The 22,972-nt window shown below is 33.9% G+C and overlaps 4 protein-coding genes across 4 annotated transcripts; 3 read left to right on the forward strand and 1 right to left on the reverse strand.

Annotated features, from left to right (window-relative positions):
• Window positions 1-56: 56 nt before the first annotated feature.
• On the forward strand, window positions 57-4,781 carry LOC106712313 (eukaryotic translation initiation factor 2A). The gene is made up of 12 exons (XM_014504825.2): window positions 57-247; window positions 327-468; window positions 584-719; window positions 796-875; window positions 959-1,137; window positions 1,450-1,604; window positions 1,750-1,834; window positions 2,137-2,310; window positions 2,779-2,956; window positions 3,195-3,448; window positions 3,800-4,008; window positions 4,584-4,781. Exons 1-12 carry the CDS (start codon window positions 223-225, stop codon window positions 4,707-4,709), a joined length of 1,743 nt encoding a protein of 580 aa, XP_014360311.2. The 5' UTR covers window positions 57-222; the 3' UTR covers window positions 4,710-4,781.
• A 2,241-nt stretch (window positions 4,782-7,022) lies between these two features.
• On the forward strand, window positions 7,023-13,736 carry LOC106712340 (MFS-type transporter SLC18B1-like). The gene is made up of 12 exons (XM_045686385.1): window positions 7,023-7,352; window positions 7,975-8,215; window positions 9,221-9,294; window positions 10,046-10,262; window positions 10,625-10,715; window positions 10,801-11,035; window positions 11,107-11,205; window positions 11,363-11,458; window positions 11,811-11,982; window positions 12,206-12,392; window positions 12,476-13,026; window positions 13,656-13,736. The coding sequence occupies exons 1-12, from the start codon at window positions 7,051-7,053 to the stop codon at window positions 13,734-13,736; spliced, it is 2,346 nt and encodes a 781-aa protein (XP_045542341.1). The 5' UTR covers window positions 7,023-7,050.
• Window positions 13,737-15,082: 1,346 nt separating this feature from the next.
• LOC106712371 (ommochrome-binding protein) lies at window positions 15,083-16,004 on the forward strand. Its single transcript, XM_014504894.2, has one exon. The coding sequence runs from the start codon at window positions 15,144-15,146 to the stop codon at window positions 15,972-15,974; it is 831 nt and encodes a 276-aa protein (XP_014360380.2). The 5' UTR covers window positions 15,083-15,143; the 3' UTR covers window positions 15,975-16,004.
• An 837-nt stretch (window positions 16,005-16,841) lies between these two features.
• On the reverse strand, window positions 16,842-22,103 carry LOC106712322. Its single transcript, XM_014504835.2, has 3 exons — window positions 21,511-22,103; window positions 17,699-17,867; window positions 16,842-17,540 (listed from the first exon to the last, which is right to left on the reverse strand). Exons 1-3 carry the CDS (start codon window positions 21,991-21,993, stop codon window positions 17,221-17,223), a joined length of 972 nt encoding a protein of 323 aa, XP_014360321.2. The 5' UTR covers window positions 21,994-22,103; the 3' UTR covers window positions 16,842-17,220.
• Window positions 22,104-22,972: the final 869 nt, after the last annotated feature.

A 22,972-nucleotide genomic window follows, 5' to 3' on the forward strand; every position in this document is an offset into this window, starting at 1 on the left:
ATCTGGCTAGTCGCCACATGTGGTTGGGTGGCCATGTCATTTTGTTTTGACGTTTTTGACAAACGTACTGTCGTGTCTTTGGGTTATAAACTAAAACACATGTATGATAATAATCTATTGATGAAATAAAATGAAACAAAATATGCGTTAGTCTGTTATGTGGGAAGTATTTACTAAGTGTAATAATATCCTGTTGAATAGTTTTACGTAAATTTTTACACAATGAGTGTAGCTCCGAATATTACCGGTATGTTCGCAGCACATCATATCACTACCATATTTGGCCTAAATTTTGCGACAAGGTTTCAATTGGCATTTGATTTCAGGCTTAACCAACAAAAATCTTTTCCTAGTGGAATTTCAAGAACCTTATACAGAGAAAGTTCTAAGGGATGAAAGTACGCCGAACATTCGGAGTTTAGTTTACAGTCCCAAAGGCACGTATCTTGCTTATAGAACTGATAAAAAGTAAGTATTACTATGTATATGTACTATAGTTGACAATTCTATCATCATTTTTAAATAGTTATTGTTCAAATTGCTGTTTAAAATAGTAGGATGTTAACAAAGTGGTGTATTTCAGGGCTGAGATAATAAAATGTGCTGACTGGACTGTGGCTGCAACAATCAATGGAAATGTCAAGGATATGTTTTTCTCCCCCTTGGATAATTATTTTGCCGTTTGGGAAATGTTCCTGATTACTAAAGATGATCCACAGGTAAACAATGATTGTGGAATTAATTGATTGTGGAATAATATTTGTAAATATTAAAAATAATTATAATATTTTTCAGGGAAAACCAAATATGCATATTTATAAATCGGCAAATGGGGAGAAACTTGCAAGTTTTGTACAAAAGCATCAAGCTGGCTGGTTTGTAAAATAAATGTTAACTGTATGAAAAACTATAAATTACAGTACCACAGTTAATAACCTCTAAAAATGTTTCCATACAGGGAACCGCAATGGTCATCCGATGAAAAATTATTTGCCATACAATTTGGAGGTAAAATATGGATATATCATGATGGAGATTTTACAAGATATGAATATCAGTATCAAGCTGAAAAACTAAAATGTTTTAGCTTGTCTCCTAGTCCTGCACCAAACTATTACTTTTCTGTTTTTACATTAGGTTAGTATTTTTTTTAAAAACAATTTAGACAGTTGTTTATGAACAGTTTGATAATATCAAATGCTTTCTATGTCATAATTCATTCATCATTAGCTCACTATACGTCCCCACTGAGGGGCTCGGAGCCTACCCCAAGTTAGGGGTGACTAGGCTATAGTCAACCATACTGACCCAGTGCGGGTTGGTTGACTTCACACATATCATTGAATTTCTTCTCAGATTCTCAGTTGCATCACACTTTCTATGTATCTATACTAAAATTTAAATTTGTTGCAATTCTTTTTTCTATAAAATATATTTGTCAATTTCCAGGCAAGTCAGGTCAGCCGTCATTGTGGAGAGTATACAAATATCCACAATCAGGATCACAAGAACCCATATTGAGTAGATCCTCATTTCAGGCTGATAAGGCGACCTTCTACTGGAATAGACGGGGAACTAATGTCTTCACTATGACACAAACAGATGTATGTAGATATGCTTTTTTTATATATTACCTTAACATGTTTTAATATTATTTAAGGTGATTAATTTCTCTCATGAAGAAAATTCTGTAATCATTGAAAATCTCTTAGTCTTAAAGTTTTGTAGTTCTAAATTATTCTTTATTAGGTGGATAAAACTGGTGGCTCGTATTACGGAAGGCAGACACTTTCTTATGGTGATGTTAAAGGCAATGCTGGGAATGTCGGTTTTAGTAAGTCAATGTTTTTTATTCACAACTAGCTTTTACCCGCGACTCCGTCCGCGCGGAATAAAAAAAGAAAAAAAGAAAACGGGGTAAAAATTATCCTATGTCCTATTCCTGGTCGATTCAGCCGTTCTTGAGTTATAAATGGCGTAACTAACACAACTTTCTTTTATATATATAGATAGATCTCATGTACCTTTTAGTTAAACAACAGATTATGAAGATTCTTGTGCCATTTGATTTGTTTTTTTTTTCACTGCAGTGTTTTTGTTTCTTTTTTTTTTGAGTGGAATATTTTTTGTACATAGGTAAAGAAGGTCCAATCCATGCAATTGCATGGAATCCCGGAAACTGGAACGAATGGGTGGGTGTGTATGGGCATGCACCCGCCAAAGCGACGCTTTTCAACGCCAAGTGCGATGCACTCTTTGAGTTTGGCACAGGCGCTTGGAACGCTATATACTTCCCACCAGAAGGGAATAATATCCTTTTCAAAATTGTATTATTGTGACTTTCGAAGATATTATAATAAGAGAAAGTAATACAGATTTAGTTGAAGGTTAGTTAACAGGTAAACATAAGGCGTATCATAAAAACTTATAAAAGTAATAAAAGAAAAACTAGAATTTCTTGTTTAAAACACCGAAAAAAAAAATGTTTTTGAGATTATCGTGGTCTTCAATATTTTTGTAATTTAAATGTACTCGCTCTATTCTTGTCTCTTTGTTTCACAATTAACAGGTTATGTTTGCTCTTGATAAAAAATACGTGAAAAGTAAAATTAAACCTTGTTTCAATTGCATAAAGTTCAATTTTATTGCGATAAAAATCTGCTGTCACCACCCCGGCTTGGCTGATTGAACCCATAGTTATTCCTAACTAAGGACAAGTTCGAGCCCCCTTCTAGACTTTCATATACGAACTGGTATATTTCCATAACTCGGTATCACTAGTCCTGTTGGGCGGGTTCGGGAACATAGCGACTGGTCACATCGAGGTGTGGGATGTGCGCGGCTGCCGCAAGCTGGGCGGCTGCTCCGCGCCCGACACCACCTGCCTGCAGTGGGACCCGCGCGGCGAGACCTTCATCACCGCCACAACCTACCCACGACTCACTGTTGGCAATGGGTATGTATTCCTTCATAAGATGACATGTCGTTTAACAAACAATGGCCAAAATTAACATATTTTATGGCTAAACCAAAATACTAGGCTTTTTTTTAAATACCTGTGGTAATTCTTTAAATAGTTGAAATAATAAATAGATAAGCCACATACCATATAGGTAATGGCACACAACTTTTGCTGTTTTTTATTTTATCTAAGAAATCTAAATTTGACCATAATGTTTAATTGTCATTTTCAGATATAAAATATGGCACTACACGGGTGCTTTAATGCACAAGCGGGCTTGTGTAGAAAAGGAGGTATTGCTATCGATAACTTGGCAGACGGGCAACTTCCCAAAGAGCGAACTGTCCAAAGTCCCTCCCAAGAGTATACAGGAGGCCCCCGCGAAGCCCGCGGCCGCGTACCGCCCGCCCGGCGCTAGGAACAAGCCCTCCACATTCACCCTACACGAGTACGAGAAGCCTCATCGACCAGGACAAAATGTCAACGGTATGTATATAGCCTTCATAATACTTGTAGATTTAGTAAAGAAGACTAAGTAAATGTTAAAATTATAACTTACTAGCTTTTGTCCGCGATTTCGTCTGTGTTAGAATTAATAAAAGCAGTGAAAAATATCTCATTTTTTACTCGAAACTATTTTCTATATCTAAATTTCAATAAGATGTTTTAAATCTTTGCGTAGTCATCAAACAAATATAAAAATCAAAGTTATCCCACAGAAACCGTACACATTTTCGGGATCATAGGAGACCAAGACCGTTCTGGAGATACATTCTAATGATCATCCATCCATCCAAACATTCGCATTTATAATATTAAGTAAGATTATTTGTTCAGCTGCGCCATCCAAACAAGCGATAAAGCAGAAAGAGAAACGCGAGGCTCGCAAAGCGCGCAAGGCGGAGGAGCGCGCAGCTGACCACAGCCCCGCCACCGCAACACTCCCCCCCGCTACACTCCCCCCCACACACACTCCACTACAGAAACAACCCTTCACTTCTACAGGGGACCCGGAAAAGGATAAGAAGATTAAAAACTTAAATAAAGTAAGTATCAATTAAAAACAAGTAACAAAAATAAGTAAGTAATGATTTAAAAAAAATTAACGATTCTTACTTTGAGACAAGTTTGATAAGTGCAAAATAAAATAAATTTAAATATTTGAAAATACATCATGTACTAGAACAGTGATTGTCAAACTTATTTCTTTCACTGCCCTCTTTGAAAATCAATTATTTTTCAGAGCCCCCTAATTTCGTATTCAGCCCTAAAACTTAAAAACCACAATTTCATTACTTTAATTAATTTCAATGCCCCCCCCATTTTTTGGGCCCTTTATCGCCCCTTCCTTGGTTTCAAACGCCCCCAAGGGGGCGTTATCGCCCACTTTGAGAAACACTGGAATATTTCTTAATGATCTATGTTTTAAGAGTACCCGACACTTGAGTTGGCACGTCAAGTTGATGAGTACCCTTGTTTCCGACGTGCCAAATGAAATACCGTGTACTATACAGTAGTGACAATGCTTCTAAACAATATTATACAATGTCCAATCAAATAAGATTCAAGAGCATGATAATATGATTAAAAAATCAACACGATTGTTATAATATTATTACAGAAATTAAGCGACATTGAGAAATTAAAGCAGCAGAAGGCGGCCGGCAAAGCGCTCGAACTGAACCAGCTCGCGAAGATCGACAGCGAGCAGACGCTGCTGCAGGAGTTGGAGAAACTCAAGTTATGATAACACTGTTATAATGATATATTTTTTTACTGTTTTCAATTTGTTTTTAATAGTTTTAATCTTTACTAGATGACGCCATTTAATTTTTTTTATCTGTCTTTTGTTAAGTGTATTTTTAAGTACATTTTAATTATTGACGAAACCTTAATGCGAAATAGAAGTTGTTTTAATTATTTTAATAAAAAACAATGTGTTTTCTTTACGTCTTCTTTGTTTTCTCTCGCATGATCTTTGTTGTTTAAATTTTTGCGTGTTTGAAATTTTCTTTATAAAAAAACATATTACTAATATTATTTAATTCTCAAATAAAGCATTCAATATGACAAAAAAATAATTTAATTAGAAATTGTATGATAAAGTCTGTTATTTTTATTATTGTCCAATGTTTTTGTCCAGACTTTATATTTACAAAAATTTCTAGAGGTAACATTTAAATGGATATTTTTATATGGACACTATAGTCCGGTCGCGGAGCAGGAAGAATTTCGTACATTGAACTCGCATTACCTGTCTCTGTCGCTCCCGCGTAAATACAATGAGTCTCGCTCGCACAGAAACAAAGGCCGCCGTCCTCAGGGATTCTAAACCTTTAGTTTGTTTGTTTGCATAATAAAAATTTTATGGGCTCCGTTAGAAGGATTACCGAAAAGGTTAATTATTGGTTAGTTCGAAATGAACAATCGAAACGAATATTTGAAAGACGGAAGTGCAGGCATTCATCTATTTTATTGCCGGCTTTCCGATAATTAATTTTTGGTTTTAAAATATTATGCAAATGAATTCTTCACTTCTCGAAATTGAACAATAGAGCAAAGTAACAGTTACTCCGAAACAGAGGAATCAGATTCTGTTTTTTGATTTTTTATTATTAGATACTTGTCTAGATTTTTATTTTTACTTGTATTATTAAATCTAAATAAATGATTTATATAGTAATAACTATATTTTATAAGTTGGTAAATTTTCTTTCACTTTCAAATAATTCATGTAAACCGCACTTAATACAAAGACGTTTGGAACCTCTGTCAGTAGATAAAGAGGTCATTGTACGAAATTCTTCCTGCTCCGCGACCGGACTATAGAACAGTTTTTTTTTATCTAGAAATTAAAAATATTGATCGATGTCGATATCCATTAAATCCAACAATGGATATGAACCTCAAATATTAAAAAAAAATGTTCTCTATCAGTAGGTTCCCACAACTTACTGACTTATTTGTTAAAAAAAAGTATATTTTTGTTTTGTTAGTTTGCATTTAATTAAGATATAATTATATTTTTTGTAAGGTAATACATCTCAGCCGATATATTGTTGAGTTATATATAAGAGCAAAGTGTTTAATGAAATGTTTCAAAGTAAATAAATTGAAAATTAAAAATGTGTTTTTCATTTTATATTTCCTGTCATACTGTCAAATAGTTTTGTGCTCTAACAATTTCAAGTAAATATGTTCTCATGTAACATAATGTTTAGGTAATATGATAAATCACCAAATCTTCACGTTGACCGTAACAACTATTACATTTATATTTCAGAAAAGTAATCTAAAGCAAAGAAAAAAGCAAAATTGAACTTTTTTATAATGCCCAAATTTATAACAGTACGTAATAAAAAGTAATAAAACATACAGAAATCTATATATATAAAAGAAAGTTGTGTTAGTTACACCTTTTATAACTCAAGAACGGCTGAATCGATTTGACTGAAAATTGGTGGGCAGGTAGCTTAGAACCGGGAAAAGGACATAGGATAATTTTTACCCCGTTTTCTATTTTTTATTCCGCGCGGACGGAGTCGCGGGTAAAAGCTAGTATCTATATATATAAAAGAAAGTTGTGTTAGTTACACCATTTATAACTCAAGAACGGCTGAATCGATTTGACTGAAAATTGGTGGGCAGGTAGCTTAGAACCAGGAATAGGACATAGGATAATTTTTACCCCGTTTTCTTTTCTTTTTTTTTTATTCCGCGCGGACGGAGTCGCGGGTAAAAGCTAGTTTTAAATAACGGTCAAATCTTTCCACATTCATATCAACAAATCTCAAATAATATGTTCCATTTTTGTAATCGATTTCGGTATCATATATTATTTTTACATATTTGCATTCACACCATTCTGAAAATAAACAAGTGCTCCCCTTCGGAAGTTATTATTTGCACCCGATAAGATATTGATAATTGATACCGGAGGTAGAAACGTAATGACCAGTCGGCTCCCGGCACTCGGTCTATTGACACGCTCGATACTATTTGTTTACCATTGAACTCTGTTACTGGGGAAGTGAAGTGTTCGACATATAAAGTGTGAAAAATAATTCTTAAACTTTAAACTAATAAATATGGATAATTCCGATCAAATAAACGACAGATTACAAACAGATTTAATTCCTAGTGATGTTAGAACTAGAAATGATTCTGTAGGATCTAATTTTCATAATAGTGTAGTTGAAACGACTTCATCTATTGAAACAATAGTGTTCGATAGTAATTTAATGAAGACGTCTACGCAAGCCGAGGATCTCGCGGCCACGTGGGGCGGACGAAGTTCCTTGCCTGATTCGGGGAGAATGCGCAGAGCTCACTCCTGGTCGGGTGGACCAGCTGATGATAGTACCTCTGAAATAAGAATCTTAAGGGAAAGGTAGGTCTTGGCATACCGGTTTATTATTGTACTTCGTTAGAAGTGTTTTTAAATCTACCCTCAATATAACAATGGTTTTGAAAATATGTCGTATTTTTTGTTTTGTTACTACTTTTATTTTAACATTCCTATGTTAAGTGGGTAATTAGATGTAACGTAATTTAGATATTGTTAATAAAGTAGTAGCAATTTGTCACTGAAGAGATTATGATTATCTTCAGATAAGTGTAGTAGTAAATAGTACCGTAAACAATTGCACGTTTGTAAAATGGGGTACGTTTTATTTACATGAATATCGAAGTAATATATTTTGCGTTTAAGAATACTATCTGTTGTAATGTTTATGAATAAAATATTATTCAAGGTCAGTGACATTACTGATTGTTCTTTACGGCAATCAGTAAACAGTACCAAAGTTCGTTAATCACCATTAAATCTATTTCCCGACTGACATGATGAAGTTCTTCGCGGGTAGTTCAGCTAAACGACTTGACTAATTTTAAAAAGTGAGGTTATTCGAATCGCATTCTTGCCCAAACTCCCTAGCATATGGGCTTAAACACAGTAAGGTTTATTTGTTCTTAAATTATTAATTTTATTGTAGCAATTATGTATGATGCAGGTTAGTGCGAACTCAAACTCGACCCCGGCCAAGCGCGGTGCGGCATCTCTCTCGTCGTCAGCGGCTGACACTGGCATCTCTGGCGCTTGTGGATTTCATGAGCTTCTGCTCCATGAGCATCATGGCGCCGTTCTTTCCGCGCGAGGCCAACGCTAAGGGACTCTCAGATACGATGTGTGGAATGGTGTTTAGCTTCTACGCTGTTGTAATGTTCCTAACCTCGCCGCTATTCGGGAAATTCGTAAGTACGTTGTTTGTTTTGCATGCAACGATATCATACTTTTCTTAAAAAAACATTCCAAATAAGATAAAAATAAGAATTACCTGCTTTGTAGGATTATTTAGAATAAAACTGAACACAAAATTAATTTTATTGCAGTCAATTGTAGTTAGGTTGTTCCTGGAAGCCATGTTGTGCAGGAATCCAACAAACAGAAACCTAATATCGTATCGGTATCGTGTAGCAATTCCCTCGCCATTTTAATCGAGCTAATTACCGATAAGTCAATAAAATAATGACAAATCAAAATAAAAAAGAAACAATAATCTATATATATAAAAGAAAGTCGTGTTAGTTACACCATTTATAACTCAAGAACGGCTGAATCGATTTGACTGAAAATTGGTGGGCAGTTAGCTTAGAACCAGGAAAAGGACATAGGATAATTTTTACCCCGTTTTCTATTTTTTATTCCGCGCGGACGGAGTCGCGGGTAAAAGCTAGTGTTGTATAAATGTTTCGTCAGTATGGTAAGATTTAAGCATCGATTCAGTTAAACCAGCCGTAGCCTTAAATAGGTCCTAGGTGTTTACTATTCTTGGTTTTGCTCACGAATCAATAATTTATTTAGTACAAAGGGCTAAAGTGTATCGTTTCCCTATCTCCACATTGACATTGTAATGGAATATTCCAAAAAAACATTCATTCTCGTCTGTACATTCTCAGTTTCTCGTGTTGTGACTATAAATCTGAACGTTATCAGTGTAGGGACTCATTCATTATAGAGTATTATTTGACTGATAAGTGAAATTTCAGAAACATACGAAATCTTCCCTTTTCTTTTTATAGTCTACATTCTTTGTCTGGTCCGACGTACTACTAAAGCCCGATACATACCTTTAGTTTTAACTGCACAGTCGAACTGTTTATTTAAATAAATCTTAAAAGTCAGTTAAACTGTAAAGTTCTGAGTTAAACTGAACTAAAGGTGCATAGTCAGTCTTACGCTACTTAATCTGTTTTCAGCTGCCAGCGATGGGCGCTAAGTTTATGTTCATCGCGGGAATGTTTATTGCCGGCGCTTGCAATGTTCTATTTGGGTACGCATATCATATTTATTAAAGTTATGTTTGAAATCTTGGTCTTTGTCAGTTTGCTTTTAATTTAATACGAATTCCATCATATGTAAATACTGTCGCCTGCCGTTATAAGGTTACGTTTTTGGATTTTGATGAAGAGTCAAATGTGACCTATTTAAATGGCCTACCTATAGTGACATTAAAGGAGTGTGGACATTAGAACTTTATCTAAGTACACATTATTTGAAATGTGAATATCTATTATGGGCAACCACAAACTATTTTATATGCAAGGCTTAGTTGAATGTAACATAATCTGCGCGTGCAACCTAAGTAGATTAGAATGTGATACTAGCACGACATTCGTCTACCTTCACTATAACTTCAGCTTATAACACCTTGGCGGCGTCTTCGTCTTAATCGTATTATGACCAAGGCCAAGCCAACCTTGCATTGAAATAAATATGCTGAGAATGTGATCCAGATTATAAGTAAATAAAAAAAAACTGGGACCCATCTGCAAGCACTTCCTTTCGATTAAAATATTTTTTATCAAAATCGGACCACCAGCGGTGGAGTTTCGCGGTAACACACATAAAAAAAAATACAGTCGAATTGATAACCTCCTTCTTTTGAAGTCGGCTAATAACTTATGTAGTTCACGTAAGCTGTAAGGTATTTTTCTGTTTTTGGATAAAAGTGTCAGAGTATCAAAATTGTCGTAATTTTGTGGAGTATAAACATTTAGATTTAATGTCATCTAATATTCTAGGACTCTAGTAATGGTGCAAGATTCGTTAACATTTACTATCCTATGCTTCGTGGTGCGCGGCATGGAGGCGCTGGGAGCGAGCGCATACTCCACGGCCAGCTATGTGTTCGTTGTCAATGCCTTCCCTGACAGTATCGGCACTGTGCTCGGTATACTAGAGACGTTCGTCGGTCTCGGCATGTCTGTCGGCCCGGCGATTGGTGGACTTCTCTATTCGGTATACACTAATTCATTTCATAATTGTAGTGTTTGATATGTTACTTTTATCGTGAAAGTTTAAGTATACCTTGTTAAAACTGTTTGCGAACAGGCATGTGTATTTTATGGGTTGACGATAGCATAATGTAGAATGTGCAGAGCTTCAAAACTTTTATTCATTAGAACTGCCACAAGAACAGTTTGTATCTTTACGTTTGTATATCGGTCCGAGTAGTGTTTTTTAACTTTATTTACTTTGAGGAGAATGGCACCTCTCATGTGTGCAAATAATTTTAATTTGAAATTAAAATAACAATAGTATCATATTTTAAAAATTACATAGTTAAATGAATATAATTATATCAGATATGTTTCAGGTAGATCGGGGGATTCGGTGTGCCATTCTACAGTCTTGGAGTAGTGATGGTGCTGACCGTACCGATTAACTTCTTCCTTCTCTCGGACTGTGAAGGTAAGCGAAAGTAACTCTTTTTTGTTAAAATTCACTAAAAACTATGTTTAGAAATTAATTTAATTTGCTTGTTGCATGCTTTCAGAATTCGTGTCCGGTTCTAAAACAGCGTCTATTCTGCGTTTGTTCAAGATACCGTCGATCATAATAACCGGGCTGGTCATCGTCATCGTGTCTAACACTTGGGCGTTCTTGGACCCGACTCTGGAGCCACATTTAAGACAGTTCGGCCTCTCCACTGAACAAATAGGCTTGATCTTTTTATTATTTTCCAGTCTTTATGGAATCTTCAGTCCGATATGGGGTTGGGTGGCCGACAGGTAAGAAGTAATTATAAAAAATCTTTAGTAAGTAAAGATTTTCTATTTTCTCATGCGTATTATTTTTTTAGAGTGCATAATCATTGGTGCATGATGGTGTGGGGACTATTTCTATCTACAATCGGACTGTTACTTCTTGGCCCGTGTCCGTTCATACCTGGCTTGTCTCGGTGAGTTTATTTCATATTTATCTTAAGTCTCTAACGTATAAATTATTATATTCTGTGTTCTAAGCCTTTACAATAAAACCTTCTAGTAAATATTTTCTATTTTCTTTACCGTAAAAGGTAATAACCCTGGATGACTATTTTTTTTACATATTTTTAGTGACCTGTGGCTCGACCTCGTAGCGCTCTCGATATTGGGCATATCTGTGGCCTTAACATTGTTGCCGACATTTCAAGGAGTGCTCACAAGTTCCATGTAAGTAAAACATATGTCCATATAAAGTAACGAAAAATTAGTAATTAAGTAAGAAAAGTCGAACATTTAAAACATTACAATACAAATAAATTTATGTAGAAATTATTCAGCTCCTCAATAAGGTATTGCCAGCAAAAGTTTTAAATTTCAAATGGCTTAATGACGTCATTTAATCGCCACCTACTCAATTAAGTTTGTTGCTTATACCGCGAGATTCCAAAGCTGGCCTAGAATGAAAAATAATTGTTAGATTTGTTTGTTTTCTTTTTAAAGAGATACCTGCGTCTAGATTAACTAGATCGACGTAGGTATCTTTTTTAGTTAAATATTTTTTGTAATATGTTGTTGTCAGTTTCGAAGGTGGGTGCCCAGAGGCGCTGGCGACGTACAGCGCGGTGGCGGGCGTATGGTCATGCTGCTATTCGCTGGGCGAGGTGCTGGGTCCAGCGCTGGGCGGCGCACTGGCCCAGCGGTATGGCTTCCCACTCTGCGCCACTTTGTGCGCCGCTGCGTGCTTTGTAATGGTACGACAGTGATAATACTTTAAATATTTACAGAATAATTGTTTACTTGAAAAGATAAACCATGTAGTCATAGCACAATGTTGTTTCTTGAAGGTAATAAAAGAGTAAAAAACGCCGTCTCTGGAAAATGCCTAATAGCATCTATCTAATCATATAGTCTAAAAATTGCCAGAAAGAAACACTTCAGTAGTTATAAATAATAAAACCAACAACATAATTCCAGGCAATAGTGACGCTTACATTCTTCTCGCTAAGAGAATCATCTAAGTGGTTAGAAGTAGAATCACTCGGAGACTCTGTGGACACGGACAGCACGTGGCACAGCAACTTCTGCACGCGCAGCGCACCCTACACGCGCACGCAGGAAAACTCCCCGCTCATCTCACCCTGCTCTTGTAGTGGAAAAAACGGTAAGTTTTATTACCCACAATCTTGTCGTGAAATGTCAAACACAAAAGAATTTTACAAAATAATTTTACGGAACATTTTCCAGGTTACGGGTTATCAGGATACGGTACTTCGTATCCTCGACAAGTCTGTTTGAAACACATAAAACAGAAAAAGAGTGGCTGGGCAAGTGCTAAAGAAGTGACCACATATTTTCTTAAATTCCAATATCTAACTAACGCGTATATAAAAATAAGAAGACTACGTAAGCGTAAAAATAATAGATCAAACAATGATGAATTATATCAAAACTATTTAAGAAACGATGAAAATGATAATAATACACAAGATAAAGTAATAAGAAATGGAAATTCTGCTATTAATATCAAAGTTAATACAAATCATGATTGTGATCAAACAGACAGACAGGACAGTTACTGCGTATATTTAGACAATGCCATTTTTGGCAGCCCTGTAGTAATGGCTAATGTAAATTCAGACAATTTAATAGTGAAGAGAAACCACAAAGGCCTGGTTGCAAAGGTGAACACCAATGAAGACGACAGACGAACATCAGATGAGATAATTAAGCATAATATACAAAAAGTACACTTTTATGAACAAAACCCAGCTTGCTCATCTCGTGAAGATATATTTGTAAGTATTTTGTATGTACATCTAGCTATGACCAGAGACAATGGAATTTAAAACAAAAATTCAATTAGTGACAAATGCCACATTCCACTCTGTAATCTATGTTCCTCTAATCTGGATTAACGTGGTTAAAACATCCATACAACTGTAAGCTTTCGCATTTAATAATAATAGACAGATTAATATTTTAATTATTACCTAATCAATCGATTCTTTATCGTCTGTTCAAACATATTGTGTAAAAATTCTCTAATAATAATCGAGTAACTTTTACGAATAAATATTAGTTAAGGCTTTCTCTGTGTAATTGGATAAAGTATGTGACAATTTGAATTAACGTAACATTGACGTATTAGTCTTACTTCTTACTACTATTATAAATGCGAAAGTTTAGATAGATGAATGGATGGATGTTTGTTTGTTCCAAGTTATCTCCAGAACGGCTCAACGGATATCGATTTTTGTCACAGACGTAGAACGTAGTCTACTTACTATTTTTTTTTAATTCGCGTTGTTTTTAAGTCGCGGGCAAAAGCTTGTATAAAATAATTGCACAATCTTGGAAGCATTTGTTCTTAAGAAAAGTTTCTCTGAAACATGCGGCGTGACATTATTATTTTTTTAATTTCCAGGATGCATGTGACTGCAAAGAAGGTGTCACGTACGTCAGAGGAACCGTCACAGTATCATCTACAGGCGCTTGTGAAGTCTAATTAGAACTAATTTAGATAAACTTAATTGATTTTAGTTTAAATTAATATTAAGTTTTAAAGGTTGTAAAACAAGATTTTAATTAAAGTAAATTAATGTTTTAATAATAAATTATTATTTTTTTCAAACAATCCTGATGTTTTCGAATAGCAAAAATATTCCACATTCCGTACAAAGTACTAGGGGTACATAAATGGGAAGCGGTCGACTGTTCCCGACTCCCTGTTGGAGTATTTCACTGCCCCACAGTATGACCCTTTCCTGCTAACACCTCCTGTTACATATGCTCCCCTAGTGGAAACGACCTCTGCGACCGATCCCACGACACCGACATATAGCTTGCCCCTTCAAGATCGCTTTGGCTGTTTAATTTTGCATAATCAATCTTTTTCAATGAATCGCCTATAATGTGTAAACTGAAAAATCCTGAAAAAGTGGCAAGCCAACTTAACCTTCATAAAAATAATGTTTTAGGCTACTTTTGGAACTTTTAACGATATTTTTCTCAACACCAGCAGAAGTTTTCTTCCTTCTTCTTTTAGTCAGGTTTGAAAATTAAAGGGCAATATTCATTATACCAAGATAAGCTACAATAAATAATAAGTAACTTTTTAGTTTTTACTATCATGCTCTACGAAAAAAATCTTTCCATCCATAAATAAGTAGAAGTCACTTGTAACAACCAAATGAATTAAGAATGTCCGAACCTCCATACTTATATTTGTTTATTAATTGACCATTATTTTTAGTGGCGTTATAGATCTAAAAATATCGTAATTACAAATAAAAAACTTAAAGTACACAGATATTGATTTATATCCCATGTTGATGACGTAGATGGTTTGCCGTCCTGCTCTGGTCTACTGTTGTTAAATCTTACAGGGAGGATTTGATGACAGGGGATGGGGTGAAATCAGTGTACCACCCTCGTAGCAGGCGAGCGAGATAGATCATCCAATCTATCCTTTTTCTCCCGTTGTTGTATCTCTGCTGGCTCCTTATGCCCTGGTACGTTTTGCCTTGATGTCGGGGGAAAACGGGTTTAGATTATCGGAAAGTTTGTTGCGTTAAAAAACACAAAAGTAATGTTTAATTTTTTACATTTTTCTCTGCATGTTATTAAGATTTTTAAAAAAAACAAATTTATAATTACTTTGAACTTTTACTTGAAAATAAAATGTTATGTTTATAGGAAAAAGGGTAGGTACGCAGTAATTTAAAACTATTTTTAATTAGCATTTGCATATGTGTCTAGGGACATACGCCCACAGAATCGATCCCTATTAAATTACAGGCAGATAAAATGAATAGTATGAAACACAAGACAATGTTTAGCCACAGATCGTTTGCAAATACATATCCTGCATGTTGTGCGGAAAACCGTGTAACTACATTATATTTTTATTAAAATGAATATAATCATAGTGTATTTTACATTATTTGTTATATCAAGTGTAGTGAATAGTGAAAAATGTGATGGCATATATCTTAATAATAAATTTCATAGAAAAGAAGTTTTATCAAAAAACATCGATCGGCCATACCAACTATCATACGACAAACACAGGCACAGAGTCTATTTCAGTTATAACATAGGAAAAGAAGAAGAAGATCGTTTTAATATCGCATATATAGAAAAAGGAAACACGGAACACAAAGTAAAAGACAATATTGAAAATGGTTTCGCCATTGCAATCGATAATATAAACGATAAAATATACTTCGGAGGCAGTCTCGGTATTTACGAAGAATTGATTAAAAAAGAAAATGAAACTAAGAAGATAATTGAAGGTTTTAATGTCTGGGATATGTTCATTAAAGAAAAACTGCATTTTATAAATTATCCACAGCAGAGATTATACAAATGTGAACACGAGGAATCAGGAGTGAAAGCGGTGCGTCAGAAACATATTCACGAGAAAATATATCAATACGCTATAGATGGCCATGGGAATAGTTACATCACAAATCGTACTGGTCTTTATATGATAAAAAATGGTACAAGTGATCGTATTTTTATAAAAGGTATCAATAACTTTAGATGTATTGAAGTTGATAATGACGGTGTGGTACACTTTTGCGGTCAACACGGCATTTACGTCATCAACAAAGAAGATTACACATTGGAAAAGATTGCAGAAATAAGAAATATATTTGGACTTACCTTTGATCATGATAATAATTTTATTTATTCTAATCCCCATGAAATTGTTAAATTATTGGCTGGGGACTGTAAATAAGAACTACTTTTTAATTAACAACATACTATTATTACAGTTAAAATTAATTATAATTGAATTTTAAAATAAATAAAATTAAATTTATTTAAGTAATGTTGAACCTTTTAGTTATTTATTTTTCATTTACAGGATTGACGGTGGGTTTTTGAGATAAAAATCTCCATTTAAAACATATTGTTATCTCTGTTTTGTCATAGATAATGACCGGGATGACGCTGACGATATTTTATAGAGATTTTGGCATCAGTAACCCATGGTCAATGTTGTTGTTTGACATTAGATTAACTTTAACATCCCCGCACACCCGTGATGTCATCGCTGAACATTCCCCCTTCATAAAAGTGCACGAACTAGCTAACACTGTTTTTGCTCTTTAAAAATAAAACAATAAAATCCTTTTCAAGATTGCAATCGCCGTTTATATTAAGAAAAATAAAACTATAGTTGTTTGTTTATAAATATAGCACTTCAGAGAAAATGTCGAATCAAATGAAGGTCTTCTCCCACTCTTTAACGGTAATAGGTCACAAATATATTACGACATTAACAATAAGGCATGTTAAAAGATCAAGTTAAAGAAAAAAATAAGATTTATTTCATAATTTATTATAATTCAGCAATTATATCTTACATATAAATAAATATTTGAAATAAGTTAAGAATAAATTATATATTAAACATTTTGTCGTAACAAAAAGTTAAGTTTTTCTTAGAATTCTGTGTATTATACAGAAAGGACTAAGTAAATACTTATTTATACCAAAATTTAATGCACATAAGAATAGAAATAAACTCGTATTTTTATACAATACTTTAAATTATGCAATATATCGATGTGTTATTTCAATTTATACTTTTTACTTGGCGTTTCATTTTGAATGAACACATTATTAACGTTTTCAATTATTGACATTCATATATAATTGTATGATATTAAGTATTTTCCAAGACTACCAATATAAATACATAACTTATTTTCAATTTAAATAGGACGGATTTTAAAATGCATTACTGGTATTTAATGCAACTTTTCTGTTTTCAATTTCACATGAATAACAGATTATATATCACTTGTTAATCAACCAATATATAATTAAAACCTGAGAAAATCTAAAGATATCTATTAGTCTATGTTGTCACATATTCTATAGGTCTGTATATTTTACTCATAGCACAAATAATTATGTATAAAGGACTTATTATGGTTCTGATAATGCATTTATTGTTTTTTACACAATGTATGATATTATGACATACTAATCACATACGCCAATAGGCATGTTAGGATCGAAAATACCATTCCATATGGTTTATCAGCACTATTGCCACAGACCATTCTTCTCGAAGCTACAGAGAGTTTTTTATTCTGTAGCAAAGTATGAACAGAGTCGATCTCCCAGCGCGGCATAGCGCCCGGGTTTCGAGAGAAAAGAACAGAGTATAACTGTGCAGGGGCAGTGGCCGTCCCTTCTTGACAGAAGTTCAAAAGTAGGTGGTCATTTACAGCTTTAAGAACTTGCACTGAACCACTAAACTGCTGGTAGGTTGAACGATTCGTTATTGTACCTAAAATAGGAAAAATACGTTTTATTATTTCATCTATTTTAATTTAATTAGATCTTACTTACAACTGTTTGTACGATATTCGATTTTAAATGGGAAGCTAATTTAATTATTTAACTGTTAAACATGTTTACTGTCAAATATGTTAAAAAAATATGTACCGTTTTGACCATCGAGAACTTGCCAATATCCCGCGGAATCGTTTCTGAAGTAAAGTGCATACTCTATGGTCTCTCCCGCCTCGTCCCAGAGCAGGCGCAGATGTCGGTACTCCTGGCGGAATTTTGCGTTAATGTGCTGCACATGGAACAGTTGGTTCTCTGTTGACGGCTGGAAAGAAACAAACAAAATTAAATAAAACACAAAGAAAACTCTTTAAAAGAAAACAAGAAGATTATGATGATTAATAATTCTTTAATGTTATACAAAGTAAACTAATTAAACTAAATTGCATGAAAAGGAATACACTTTTCGAATACTTAGTTCTTATGAAAACCTAACAAATCTAGAAAAAATTCAAATAGGCTTAATGTTCATTCCAGAACATAGGATCATTATAGATTAAGTGGGTCAGGCAGATTGACCTCATCAATGTCACCCATGACTCAACTTTGGAGGTGCGTGGGCAGCGATAGTGAGGCATACAGGTCACTCCCAATTATTAAGAACATAGTCGAACAAATGTAAAAGGAATTAACTATAAGAAAAATTACTTCTAAATAAATAAAAAAATATTGAGTATTGAGAAAAAGAACTCATTTAAATGTAGTCGTTAATTAGTTACTAAGGTATTTAGAATTAGTATCAAAAATATAACGAGCAACATTAACTGTGGCAGTAAGTGGAGATTTGTCATTCTAAATCTGCACTAAGGTCTTCCATTATCACTTTAAATCTCGGAATGCGGCTTTAATCCCCCAATAAACAGTTTAAACATTGGCACACGATGCAGAGGAAACGGGGATTTGCGATTAACGGAAGTTAGGTCCGGATAATGCAATGATTGGGGCTCCCACCACGATAACAACTTCCCACACTCCAGCTGCACTGATTGTTAATCGAATTATTATAATTGTATACGCTAATCTAATATATAAAATTCTCGAGTCACAGTTTTCGTTCCCGTACTCCTCCGAAACGGCTTGACCGATTCTCATGAAATTTTGTGAGCATATTCAGTAGGTCTGAGAATCGGCCAACATCTATTTTTCATAACCACCCCCCCCCCCATTTTTTAACTGCGCGCGGACGGAGTCGCGGGCGACAGCTAGTTTATTTATAAATGTTAAAGAATCATGTCACAGTTGTGGATATTTTGTTATTATGAACAGAGGTGACTGAACCTTTTAAACAGCCTGTGACATAAAGACGCATTGGATTAATGCTTGATCAATCAGACAAAGAAATATCGCTTTAAAATGGCCTAGCTGTCGATACTGAAAAAAATACGTCAGTATACCGCTTTTATAATGACAATTACAAGGTTAATAATTTGTAAATTAAAACTTACTAAGAAATCTTTTTGTCAATAGTTAACATATATTAATTTAGTACATCTCAGTAATAAGTAATTTGTTATAGTATCATGAAGTTATGTGTAACAACGCCTTGACTAATTAAACTGCTAATACGTCAAGTAATGTTTGCGAGTTTTCTGATTTTCTTTTATCTTTTTTTATATTTTATAATTTCCTTGCATAGATAAGTTCTTAGCGATTTTTTTAAGAATATCATAGTATAATAACACTGGACATTTATGTCTATTAAAAAACATGTACCAAAATACCCACTTATGTAGAATAACAACACAAGGCTGCAATCAATTGAGGCAATCCTACAATATTCTTGATGCGTCTTTTTAAATTGCGCCATCAATTTGCCGCTGTATTCACAATTTACTTTATACAGTTACCATCTAGCACAACACTTTAACATCATAAAACATAGGCACGATGAATTTCACGTTATAAAAATAAATAAAGTAAAGAAATTTTCGTGCACTTCACATCTAGAAGTATATCACTTTTTTATTTGTAATTTGTGCCGTATAAAAAAACTAGGTATTATAATATAAAACTCGAAGTAAAGAATTTAAATAAGTAAAAATTGTAGTGCATAAAAGTTAACACATGACTACATATATGTATATTTAAACTACTCAAATTAAGTTACCTACCCCATACGTAGATCTGGGAAAGTCATCCGTTTCCCATATAGTTATAATCGGACAGCTTTTATATGTTTTCACTCCTTCTTTGCTCAAATGCATATAAAGCTCGGCTACTTTCCATTTTCCCATAACCGTTCTCGGATCCAAATCGTCATATTCGTGTTCTCTTTGACAAATTACTGTAATATTATTGCTTGTAGAATTAGAAACTTCTATAGCTGATGTGTTCAAAAACAAAAGAAGGAACCACGGTAAAAACATTGTGCCACGCCTAAAGGATTCCATTAAAAAAAAACAAATGCCACTTTTGACAAATTCAATTTCAAATATGGAACTTTAAAGTTAATTGTTAAAAGCGAATTCGATTTTCGAACGCTACGCCCGCGAAAACTGGCAGCGTATAACCGATTGCTACGGACTGACAGGCGATTGGATACGGCGCGGTCCTTAGTCACTCGAGAAACGATGTTATCACATTTGACCCCTGCCTTATGTAGAACTAGAGTTCCCACTGACCTTTCATAAAAATTCCCATGATTATGTCATAGTGGATAATATTTTACATATTACTTATTGCCATATAAAAAATATAAAATATTTATTTCTTATAAATTTTCACTTCCATGAATCAAATTCAAAATACATTTAGATAAAATGAAGTTTTTTATTACATCTATTAATAGGTACGTAAATGGACAATGCTTAAAAAATTTCTAAGTATTATTTTATTATAATTTAGAGAAATTTCCTTTCTACACAATATTTCATTAATTTATTTAAAAAAAAAGAATTAAACCAATTTTATTGGTAGGTGTAGACATTCGTAGCTCTGTGGAAATAAAGTGTGCCAGTATTGTCGCAATGATCAAGTACTGAATGAAGATCACTAATTGTCATTGTGAATACGCCCGCTAGCCGCAGTTTCACGCAGGGAGACGTGAACACACAATTTACAATATCATTTTGAGTAATATATGTATATATTTTTTAGTATTAAAGCAAAATTTAATTCTTTATTAGAAGAATTGACTCGGCAAAAGATAAATTTCCACTCGATAGGTTTCTGTTACCACTCTTAATTGTAACTTTGCTTAAAACACGCCAATCGGTTTTAAAACTTTTATATACATTGTCATGCACAAAATAAATAGTATCAAAGATGAATTTCATAAGAAATTTAATTGTTACGGGATCTACGAAGTTTCTTCGAAATATTATCATCTGTATACAGTTAAAGTATAAATTCTTGGAAATTACTTTATTCAAGCTAATCACTTAGAAACAAACAAAAGCATACACTTATGTTGATATTAAGATCAACACAATGAGACACTCATAATTAAACTAATGGGTTTGTTGAAAGTTAAGACTGAATATTATCCCAAATAGACGTCAAAATAATTCAATTACAAGGTATATGATAAGATATTCACACATGATAATGCATAACATTAAAACAGTTGTTAATGCAGAAGTCACTTCAATTTAAATCGCTCGAAAAGGAAAAAAAGGATCGAATTTGGAGTCAATTTCGAGTGTAGTCACACTAATTCAAATTCGATCCTAAATAACTAAATTATTGATACTTTTTACTAAATAACTAAATGATAAATTTTGTTTGGATATTTCCCTTGGAAAATATTATATTTGAAAAAATTTACACTATCATTCAACATAACAAAAACAATGAAGTTAATAGCAGAATAAAAATGTAATTTTAAATATAAATCTGTTAAACATAAATGGATTAACTGTTTATGATGTTGCATACAAAACGACCCTTTTATAGATTAAAAAACTCACCCGATCATGTGGCTCCGAGATATGAATCACGATGCATGTTCTGGCGTAGTCAACTCTGGAATCCCCTGCTAAATGTTGTACGAACTCCACGCCGTACCACATCCCAGTCAAACTGTCCACCCAGATACCAGTCTGGGGCGATCTGTTCACGCAGTAGTCTCTGATGTTCTTCATAAATGGTGCTTCGTACGATGTAAACCCTTGTCCGTAACTGTTATACTGCGGGGTTGTGTACCCTGGTAGAAATACATTAGATCCCGTATTATAACTATTGTATCTAGGTGTCGTATATCCCGAATTATAATTTGGATATCGATTCGCATCTGGAAATGTTGCTATATCACTACCAGTTTTATACGGATATTGATTGTACAAATTAGATATTGTTGTATAACTTGGTTGTCTGGTTGTATCATATCTTTGATAATTTGCACAATTTGAGAGCGAAAATAGAGCTAACAAAACTCCAGTTATTTGATACATTTCTTCGTATTTTCGTTGTCTATGGATGAGATGTCGCGTGTTAGTTGTGATGCGAACAGTGAAGTGCGACTGCTGCGGACTGTATGGGAGTGGGATGTAAACTAATTAGGCCTAATTGTAATCTGTCAGGTCCGGAGTCAAAGGCTACAAGTTGTTTATCTTGCATCTAGGAACATGGATATTTGACTAACTGGTTCTGTCATTTGTAAATCGATGTTATGAAAGTATTGTATCTTCGCTATGCGTATTAAATAATATATTGATTTAGCCTTCATATCTCAGAATGACAAACATCTTCGTTAAATAAATAAGCGTAATAGAATGTATTTCAATAACGTACGCTAGTAAAGAATGTTCGATCTTGTAATTTTACGTTCATAACTATAGTTAACTACTTAATTGTTTAGTTTAATTATCTATTTTCATTTATATAATATAAATACATAACCCGATTGTACCTTAATATCACTTGATGGCTCATGCTCGTTGAATTTTAATATTACCATAATTATTCTCACTTGCCTCCTTTGATAATATACATTAATACGAAGAAGATCTCTGGCTAAGAAACTCAAAACAATCCTTAATCAAAGTAAACTTTATCTAGTTTCGTATTGAATATTAGCTAACGCAATAGCTTGTTTTATCAGGTTTTATCCAAGACGTGACACCGTAGTATTTAATTGACAAAGTTAATTAACAACTTTGGTCTACTTCTGAGCTGTATAATTGGTGTAATTTGCGAAAGGACTTCCTACTTATCGTATAATACGACCTCGCTTTTAACCAAATGGTCGGAGATCAGAGGGCACTTGTTCACAGCATCCTCGAAAACAATTAGCAGCGCAAATAATGAGTCGTAGGTACTGCGCATCCTGGTAATTGATAAAAAGGATATATCGTAAAATACGTGTACAGTACAGTACTAGTTGTCATGAACTTCGTTTAAAAAAACTCAATTTCTCTATTTAGTGACGTC

The sequence above is a fragment of the Papilio machaon genome, chromosome 3 (genome assembly GCF_912999745.1).
Source record: "Papilio machaon chromosome 3, ilPapMach1.1, whole genome shotgun sequence".
Taxonomy (NCBI): domain Eukaryota; kingdom Metazoa; phylum Arthropoda; class Insecta; order Lepidoptera; family Papilionidae; genus Papilio; species Papilio machaon.